The sequence below is a fragment of the Bufo bufo genome, chromosome 7 (assembly GCF_905171765.1).
Source record: "Bufo bufo chromosome 7, aBufBuf1.1, whole genome shotgun sequence".
Lineage (NCBI taxonomy): Eukaryota > Metazoa > Chordata > Amphibia > Anura > Bufonidae > Bufo > Bufo bufo.
Genome location: NC_053395.1, coordinates 86,419,190 through 86,429,684, shown reverse-complemented (window position 1 = coordinate 86,429,684; position 10,495 = coordinate 86,419,190). Strand labels below are relative to the sequence as shown.

The window sequence follows — 10,495 nt, the reverse complement described above, 5'->3', positions numbered from 1 at the left end:
ACGTTAGAAAATGCAGATGCCGCTCCATTCTTTTTGAATTATGCAGTCTGCTCATACAGCAGTTTAGTACCACATATGGGGTGTTGCCGTATTCAGGAGAAAATGGGTAACAAATTATGGGGTGCATTTCCTCCTGTTATCCCTTGTTAAAGTGAAAAATTTGGGCTTGTAAAAAATATAATTTGTCATTTTCACAGCCATGTGTTTCTAAATATTATGAAACACCTCTGAGGTAAAAGTGGTCAGTAAACCCCTCTATAAATTCTTTCAGGGGTGTAGTTTCCAAAATGGAGTCACTTTTGGTGGGTTCTACTGTAGGGGTGCCTTAGTATGACAAATATGACACGACACCCAAAAGCCATTCCAGTAAAATCTGCTCTCCAAAAACAATATGTTGCTCCTTGCCTTCTGTGCCCTGTCTTGTGCCCATACAACAGGTTACGACCACATATGGGGTGTTTCTGTAAACTGCAGAATCAGGGTAATAAATATTGAGGTTCATTTTGCTGCTAACCATTGCTATGTTATAGGAAAAGTTTGATTAAAATTTAAAATCTGCGCAAAAACTGAAATTTCTAAATTTCACCTCCATTTTCCTTTAATTCTTGTGGAACACCTAAAAGGTTAACATAGTTTGTAAAACCAGTTTTGAGCAATTTGAGGGGTGTACTTTCTAAAATGGTGTCATTTATGGGTGGTTTCTCTAATATAAGGATCTCAAAGTGACTGGTCTTTGAAAAAGTAAGTTTTGAAAGTTTTATAGAAAATTTTAAAAATTGCTTCTTAAATTCTAAGCCTTCTAGCGTCCTAAAAAAATTTAATGTGATTTTTTAAATGATGCCAACATAAAGTAGACATATAGGGAATCTTAAGTAAAAACTATTTAATGAGGTATCATTATATGTCTTTAATGCGTAGAAATTAAAATTTAGAAAATTACATTTCTGTAAATTTTGGATAATATAATATAAAGGTAAAAGTTATCAACCCAAATTTACCCCTAACATCAAGTACGAGATGTCACGAGAAAACTATCTCAGAATGGCTTGGATAAATAAAAGCATTCCAAAGTTATCACCACATAAAGTGACACATGTCAGATTAGCAAAATTAAGCCTGGTCACCAAGTTGAAAAATGGCTTGGTCTTGAAAGGGTTAAAAGAAGTTGAGCTGGACAAGAGGGGGAGGTGAGGGACACTGTACTGGCGTGTATGAGCTCATGAATCCTCCCTAGTGGCTACTGGCCTGAAATAACATTTGGGAAAGTGAAGATCAGTCATAGGGTGCTGTCACTGCTGTCATAACTCATGATTCCAGTCATTTAACCACTCAGATGCAGCGATCAATAGCGACCATGGCATCTGAGCAATTAAATAGAGGAAAGGGGCTACTTCTGTCTTTTGATTGGATCCCCCATGGCACAACTGAGGGGCTCCAAGCGTTTGCTATGACAGGCTGGGGACTTGTGAAGCCTCCCATGCCTGTCACAGCAAGCTGTCCATTAAGCTGTGCCAGCTGCATGGCATGACAGGCAGCCAGTAAAACTACCATAGGCTGCAACAGTATACTATTGCATTCTATGGTATAAGCGATCAGAAGATCACATGTTCAAGTCGCCTAAGAGGACTAAAATTTATAATAAAAACATGCAAAAAGTATTTTTTTAAAACACAAAAAATAAATAATTCATATCACCCCTCTTTCCCAATTTTATATTAAAAAAAACAATAAAAAATAAAGATAATTGATATCGCCATGTCCAAATGCTAAAAATATTTATAGTGTGCAGTGAAAGCCACAATGGAAAAAAGAGTGGAATGGAAATAAAAGTATGTGATTCGCCATTTTTGGGGACCAAAGCCCTCAAAAAATATTGAATGAAATGCGATCAAAAAGTCCTATGTTACTAATAAAAACTTTAGCTGGCCCTGCATAAAACAAGCCCTCACACAGCTCTGTAGACAAGAAGATAAAAATGCTATGGGTGCCAGAATATGATGATTTAAAGAAAGCTTTTTTATATTCAAAGGTAATTTTCACCCAACAAAGATTTTTTTCTCTATTTTCTAATACAACCTATGGTAAATTAAATGGTGGCATTAAACAAATACAACCTGTCCCACAAAATGGAGCTCTCATATGTTTATGTGAATGAAAATTTTTAAATGCTACGGCTCTTGGAATGCGGGGAGTAAAAAACGTTAAAGGGTTAACCTGAGAGTTTGGGGGACTGTAAGTTATGGTGAGAGGTGGATAATGGGTTCTGATTATGAGAGGATTTATCCTAGGAACCCATCCATAGGATCAATGTCAGCCCATATGGGTAGGTAGGTTTGAAGAAAGTCCTACTTTTAATCCTACTTCCTTCAATTTGAAACTCTAAAAAAAACTCATCACCTGTGTGAAAAAATTTAAATTCCAAATCTAATATATAAAGCTGAGTGTATGTGTGTGTGTGTGTGTATGTCCACTAAAGGAATCCGCACCATCGCATTTACAATCACGAAATTTGGTACACAGGTACATCAGGTGTCCAGGAAGGTTTTAGACCAGGTCTCAGCTCTCTAGGACGTACCGTTCCTGAGATATTTCCCCAAAAAAATGCATTTTCCAATAGAAGCTTGGTCACATGACCCTTATCAGCCAATAGAAGCTCGCAGGTCCTCCAGTCTCCACATACACAGTTTTACTCCAGGTTTCCATAATAACCCAGCCATTTTTCTTCACTGCTGTAGGAAAGCTTTAAGGAAATCTGTCACCAGGATAATCGCTATTGCAGTAAAGCCATATCCTAATAGCACTTAGTACCTTATTTCAAGATGTGCCTTTGTTCCAGCAATAGATGTTTTATCCTCTGAAAATCCTGTTTATTTGGTATGCAAATAAGCCAGTAAGGTGCCCAAAGGGGCGTCACTCTTGCAGGAAGGAGCCCAGACACGCAACCTGCCACAATGTGTCCACCCTCAAAAGACTTAAAACCCTGCCCCCAGGTCCAGATAAACCACGCCCCTGATCTGGTTAGGCCACGCCTCCTCCAACTCCTGAGCCAACAGGGATTGAAAAAATGAAGGTAAGAAATCAACTTCTATCAGCTGCAGGGGTGGGAGGGAGGGTGACTTTCTTCCTGCAGCTTACACTCAGACAGCACAGTTATGCTGTCTTAGAGTGAGCTTTTCAAAAGGACACTTCCCTGAACTGGTTAGACCACTCCCCTTCCCACTCCTCAACCAACTGAGATTGAAAAAATGAATTTAAAAATAAACTTTTAGGTCCCGCTAAGTCACGCCCCTGATCTGGCTAGGCCACACACCCTCCACTCCTCAGCTGACAGGGATTGAAAAAATGAAGTAAAAAATCAACTTCTGTCAGCTGAAGGGGTGGGAGGGAGGGTGCCTTTATCCCTGCAGCTCACACTCAGACAATACAATGCTGCTGTCTTAGAGGGAGCTCTTCAAAAGGACACGCCCCCGATCCAGTAAAGACCACTGTTAAGGGACGGGCCCCTGTCAAGGTGGTTGTATGCTGTGAAAGTCACTCTTAAAGGGGAAGGCTGCTGTAAAGGTCAAAGTTTAAGGGGGTGGGCTGCTGTGGAGGTCCAATTTTAAGGGATGGGGCACTGTGGGGGGGTCACTGTTTTGGGAGCGGGGTGCTGTAGATGTCACTGTTATAGTGGATAGTGTTGATATCTTTTAACGACACATACAAACATTAAATGTTTCTAATAAAATCCAGTCAGCCGTCTTTAGTACCTTTCCAGGTTTATTGACGACTATTTCTATATATGGGAAGGGGGTACAGTACTAAAGAAGGATAGACGAAGGTATGATTAAAACTAGAACCTTCTTCAAACCTACAGATAGGAATTCCTATATTGATGTTTCCAGCTGTCATTATACACCATGGATTCAGAACATACCAAAAGGGCAGTATCAGAGGCTATATAGAAATTGTACAAAGGTAGAGGACTATTGTATACAGAGTGCGATATTGAGTGAGAGATTTTTGAAGATGTAATGAAAAGTGGTTTTCAACATGCGTCAGTACAGCTCTAATCATGGGCAGATCAAATATATAATTAAAAAAAGGAATTATCTGTTTATCGCTCCCTTGTTACCTGTTATAACCAATTTTATTTTCTATTAAGGAAAAGGTGGTACACAGCTGTATGAGTGCAAAAGGAGGGGAAGAAAAGCGAACCTGTTGCAGAAACTGTTACCAAAAAAAGATTAAGAAATAGACAGTTATCTCAATGGTTCTAGGGACCCAACACAAAGCTAAAGGGGCTTTCTGTGACTTTTATACTCATGACCCATCCTCTGAATAGGTCATAAGAATCTGATTGGTAGGGGTCCGACACCAGGGACCCCCACCAATCAGCTCAATGGTAAAACACCGCGGCTTTCTCTCAGCTCAATGGTAAAACACATAAATCAAAGGGAGGCTGAGTGCATATATTATTTAGATTAACTTCAACCAAAAGGCTTGAACATAGTGTGTGATCTGAAACCTTGTTTGGTGTAATTTAACACAAGACAATCTTAATACATAAGAACTGTTTAAGTGTCCTAAGTATGATGAATGATGTAGGATGAGAAAGAGAATCCCACCTCCTATTGGTCAATTTGGTCATGGGACATTTAAATATCCAAAGGCGGCAATTTTTATTATTTTAATTAGTGCAAACCTGTTTTGGGAAGATATTATGAAAATATAAGAAAGATTATGTGTATTGAAGGTTGGAATGTTTTTAATTGTGAAATAAGTTTTACTTATTGTGGTTATAATGGAAGGGGGAGGATATATAAACCGTGATCCCTGGAAAGAAATATATGGAGGTATGAAACCCGGGCCGCGTGTGCCTGAGAAGGCTGTGATTTTAATATATGTTTTTTATGAATATGGATCTTGTACGCAGAATAAAATCTTGTGGTTTGCAACTCTGGATGCTTCACTATTGGATGCTATTTATCTTCTGAGTTCTATCTGTGAAATTTCGATAAAGAGAGCCATTCCAAAGTATTAGTAGCGGTGATTGATTGAGAAGTTGGTAGAGGAGGATGGTAAAATCCTGTTCTTTCACTCCATTACATGATCCTGAGGAGTAGCAGCAGGGATGCGGACGCGGTAATGTGTGAATTCAGGCTGATTAGCAAATCTACATACATTTTTGTAAACATCCTGGCTGCACACACAGGCCATGCCAAACAGTTGGTGGCGTAGGAGGCAAAGCCAAAACCAATGTCAGAAAGCTCATCAGATAATGATAATAATACTAATGGGCTGTGGCAATGTCTGCTAGGACAAAAGAGATGATTTGCAGAGCAAAGAACCGTGAAGACCACAGAACAAACATGGATGGCATCCATGTTAAGTCCGGGGTTTTCATAGATCCATAGACTATAATGTGTGCGAGTGATCCATAATCACAGGCCAAAATATGGCATGTTATTGCAGTGTCACTACGGACCCTTGATCTGTGGTAAACCACTGATATGTGAATACACACACTAAAATCAATGGATGCGCGAGTGGCCTGTGGAGACCACAGACGACAGCACATGTATGTATGTGAACCACTGACGTATGAAAGAGGCCTTACACTGCAGATGCTCACTTCTCCTCATTCCTGGAACTGTGTGAAGAGGACTGCAGGAATGAGGGGAGGGGAGTATTTAGTTAGGATGCAGCACCCCTGAGACTTGTCAGCTCTTCAGTAAAAACTAAAGAGTTGGCAAGTGTCAGATATGAATATAATCATTCTTAGTTGTGACTTAAATAGGGGGTCATTTAAAAAGACTGGCCTAAAACGCGGGTCTTAATAACCCCTTTATCTGGTGGTGGATCCGCCGAAGTTATGAAGAGGCCTCTACTTAACTTCGGCGCATTCAAGCGCTAGTCTAAATGTAAGCCAGTTTCCCCATTTAGACTATTTTCTACTCCTAAAACAGGAGCAGAAAATGACGAATGAGCTGGGCCTGCCGGGCCGTCCCCTTCACTGCCTACGCAGCGCCCCCTATTTTAGACCTGGCATGAGCGGGGAAAAGTTGCAGATTGTGGCACAATCTGCACCAGAAATACGCCTAATTTTGGAGTAATCCTGTTTAATAAATGACCCCCATAGTGACCACAGACAATACAGAGACAGTCATGAATGATTTAATAAATTTTATTAAACTGGTTAAGACATGTTAACAATCAGTTATTACACGGAGGCCTAGTTTATCTGTACTTGGACACCAGGACAGAGGACACAGCAGACAGGAATTTGTCCCAAGCAGCCTGAGCAACAGCATTGAATTCACCAGGCAAGTGGGCAGCCAGAGTCACCTGGATGGCATGGGACAGCAGCTACAAGAGAAACAAGTTGTCATTAGGATCAATATAACATCAAATACATATTAAATACATTACTTGCAAAATAATAGTAAACTGGAGAACCATTATAATAACTTTAAATAACTACGGTAATGCAATTACATTCTTCAGTCATTTATACAAAAAGCTTTTTATAAATGTTTAGCACTAATAATGTTCACCTCAAACCTCACATCTTTCATTGATTTTATTAATCAATTATATATTGTTTTTCCTTAGGAATTTATCAGGACTGTTATGATGGAAACTACTGTAGTTGTTCATAGCAACCAAGTAGATTTTAGATCTGCAAAAAGACAGCAGAAACCTAATTGGTTGCTTTGGACAACTGCACCACATTGAATTAATCACTTACCCTGAAGTTGCCAGGGTCAACCCTGAGCTTCTGGGCATGCAGATCACTGAGGGTAGACAGAGCATGGTCAATATCATCCAGGTGCTGGGCAGCATTACCAATGGCCTTCAGAACTTTTCCTCCATGGTTATGGAGATCCTTGGAGTTAGAGCTCAGGTCGAAGTGGCTGAAGTAGGTTTTGGTCTGAGGGAAGCTCAGGAAGAGCCTACAGGAAAAGCAAATGTATTTATCAGTACATAAGACCACAAGAAAATATGGTGGTCAATATAATAACAAATGCAGTTGGATACAGTTTGATAACAGTAAAAATGTGTAAAGTGTTTTTTGAGTTAATGTGGAGGTGCTATACTGTGTTATGTTAATTATATGTATGAGGTTGGTGTTACCTTTCCAGAGCCTCTGCTCCAATGTCATCAGCATGGCCAGCAACCTTGGCCCAGATGGAGGTGATGGCTGCCTTCTCAGCTTCAGAGAAAGTCATGGTTGGTTCAGGTCAGTGCAGATGAAGTGGACAGTCCCTGATGCAAACTTTTGTCATGCATTTTTAAAGGGACTTAGACTTGGACAACAATAAGGAAACACACTACCATTGGCTACCTTTGTTTTACACCCTTACTCTTATCTCTAAAATGAAAAAAAAAAAAAAGAATACGTCAGGGATCCATACTGCCTGGTGGTATATCTCTTATCTCTCCATACACTAACCACAGTATGCACAATACAGCACGTAGCATAGGGTGACGTAGTCTGATAGCAGTATACTATATGTTTGCTTATTTTGACACATGATATAAAAATCCTAAATTACATTTAATTAACAGTCCTAAATTTATATTTTAGTTTCCTGTGATTTCTAATTTAGCCACTTGAAATTTTCAATTATCCTACCTTGCATGCAATGTCTACAGCAGGGGCCCATAACCCCTGGAACTAGAGCATCTGTGAAACTACAACTCAAAGCATGCTCTTCTCACTTCTATAAGCATTCTAAGTGTACATGGTGGGGGCTCTAGTTTCACAACTAGCATTCCGCATGATGCTGACCCCTAATCTATATCAATATGTCATTTGGAAAAGTACTGCCCTATATGAATGTCTCTTACTATTGCTTGTTTGTCGCAATAATTTTTTTATCGCTCACAAAATGTGGTTTTAGACAATAGGAATCAGTGTAATCACAGTTTTGTCACAGATTTTATTTAAAAGTGTTCCACCTGGACATTTATGGCATATTGATAGGATATGTGAGAAATATCTGATAGAAGTGGATTAAGAAGTGATCAAGCTCCTATCTTGAGAATGGAGCTCCATTGTGCACCACAAGAGACCGCTCATGCATGGCTCTCTTCAGTCACTTCTGTGGGACTTACAAAAGTAGCATAGCAGTGAATGGAGAGAGCCAAACATGCGTGGCCACCTCTCCATTCACAGCAGCGCATGAGAGGGTCTTGTTCTCAAGATATGCGCAGATCCCACAAGTGAGGCACACACCTATCAGACATTTGTGGCATATCCTGTGGATGTCAAGATGGGAATACCCCAAAGAAACAGATATTCTGGAAAAAAAATATCAGTCATATGAAAGTGTATAAATAGAATGCTGTAAGAAATGCAAAATGAATAAACTTGCCTTATAAGAACTGAAATTTTATATCAGTCGTTCAAATGTGTCACTATACTGTATATTGAACCACGATAGTGAAGTAGTCAGAGAAATAGCAGCAATTGCAAGTGACTTGCTCCCCTCACTAGTTTTTCAGTTATGTCAACTTCTTCAGTTTTCAACCACCACTATTAAACTATGGGGCTGGTAAAGCAGACACTTCAAAGTGAGTTCCTCTTTAGCATTCTCACAGATTAGATATTTCCAGGATGAGATATTTCTTTGCCAATATCGCATTCTACAGTTATATGCTTTATATTCTTGTGTATTCTGATTTTTCTTATTGTATTTTTTGCTCACTAAGATGTATATCTTGCTTATTTCTTTATCATTGCCATTATAAAATAATATGCACCATATTTTTCTCTCCATAAGACGCACCAGACCATAAGACACACCTAGGATATAGAATCGGGAAATAAAATAAAAACATTTTTCATCAGGCCTTAGAGAGACCCCCAAGCTCCAACCAACCTTAGATAAGACCCCCAAGATCCATCAGACCTCAGATCAGACCCCCAAAATCAATCAGACTTTAGATCAGACCCCAGGATCAATGAGACCTCAGATCAGACATCCATCATACTCCCAAGATTCTTCAGACATCAGATCAGACCCCTATCAAACCGTCAAGATCCATCAGAGCTCAGATCAGACCCCCAAGATGCATGAGGTCTTAGATCAGATCCCCCAAATCCATAAGCCTCCCAAATCAGACCTTCAAAGTATCATTAAACCTCAGATCAGGCACAAAACAATAAATTAACTTACCTCTCCTAGTCCAGACAGTGCTGCAAATCCAGCGGTTTCTCCTGCACTCACTACTCCTGTATACTAATGAGCGCTTCTATAATGGAAGTGCTCATTAGTATTTGCTCCATAAGATGTACTGCCATTTTCCCCCCACTTTGGGGTAAAAAATAGTGTGTCCTTTGGAACGAAAAATAACCAGTACCAGTTACAGTTACCAGTACAGTTGCCAGTTATATTGACACTGCACATGGAATCCTGTAGATACAATATTTAGGGGAATAAATATATACATACATCATGTATCCTATTATATAGATCATATAAATTGTTGAACAGCTTTTGCACTGTTTTCCCTATCCACTGGTGACAGCCAGCAATACTATCAACCGGAACCTGATATCTTCCCCAACAAGAATAGACTGGAATAACAAACGGTACTAACATGTAGAGATGTCCCGAACTATTCGCTGGCGAACAGTTCCCGGTGAACATCGCTTGTTCGCGTTCGCCGCGGCGGGCGAACATATGCGATGTTCGGTCCGACCCCTATACTTCATCATTGAGCAAACTTTGACCCTGTACCTCACAGTCAGCAGACACATTCCAGCCAATCAGCATACCCTCCCTCCCAGACCCTCCCACCTCCTATCAAAATGCAAGGACAGCATCCATCTTAGATTCATTCTGAAGCTGCAGTGTTAGTGAGAGCAGGGAGAGTGCTGCTGCTGCTGAATTAATAGGGAAATCGTTAGCTAGGCCAGTGTTCTGTGTCCACTCCAGTCCTCAAAGACTCATCTGCTGTAAGGACAGCGTCCTGCCAGCATCCCAAAAAAACCTTTTTAGAGCTAGTACATCAGTCTGCTTTTTTTTATTTTTATTATTTTATATATATATATATATATTGCAGTTGCCTGCCAGTGTGTGTCAGGGCCACAGAGTGTACTGTGCCCACTGCCAGTGCCCACCATTCATATCTGGTGGCACAGTAGCTTGCATATAAAAAATTAATACAATTTTTTCTCTGTAATATAATTGCAGTTGCCTGCCAGTGTGTATCAGGCCCACAGACTGTACTGTGCCCACTGCCCACCACTCATATCTGGTGGCACAGTAGCTTGCAGATAAAAAAGTAATAAAATTTTTTCTCTGTAATATAATTGCAGTTGCCTGCCAGTGAGTGTCAGGCCCCCAAACTGTACTGTGCCCACTGCCCACCACTCATATCTGGTGGCACAGTAGCTTGCAGATAAAAAAGTAATACAATCTTTTCTCTGTAATATAATTGAAGTTGCCTGCCAGTGAGTGTCAGGCCCACAGACTGCACTGTGCCCACTGCCACCACTCATATC

At 40.1% G+C, this 10,495-nt stretch overlaps 1 protein-coding gene across 1 annotated transcript; it reads right to left on the bottom strand.

Annotated features, from left to right (window-relative positions):
• Positions 1 to 6,219: 6,219 nt before the first annotated feature.
• On the bottom strand, positions 6,220 to 7,211 carry LOC121007733 (hemoglobin subunit alpha-5-like). Its single transcript, XM_040439892.1, has 3 exons — positions 7,117 to 7,211; positions 6,731 to 6,935; positions 6,220 to 6,348 (listed from the first exon to the last, which is right to left on the bottom strand). The coding sequence occupies exons 1-3, from the start codon at positions 7,209 to 7,211 to the stop codon at positions 6,220 to 6,222; spliced, it is 429 nt and encodes a 142-aa protein (XP_040295826.1).
• Between the last annotated feature and the right edge of the window lie 3,284 nt (positions 7,212 to 10,495).

Excerpts from the sequence above, each read along its gene's own strand:
- LOC121007733 (XM_040439892.1), bottom strand. The coding sequence starts at position 7,211 with ATGACTTTCTCTGAAGCTGAGAAGGCAGCCATCACCTCCATCTGGGCC. Across the intron at positions 6,936-7,116 it reads GGAGCAGAGGCTCTGGAAAG|GCTCTTCCTGAGCTTCCCTC; the intron begins GTAACACCAACC and ends CTTTTCCTGTAG. Across the intron at positions 6,349-6,730 it reads TTGACCCTGGCAACTTCAGG|CTGCTGTCCCATGCCATCCA; the intron begins GTAAGTGATTAA and ends TTTCTCTTGTAG.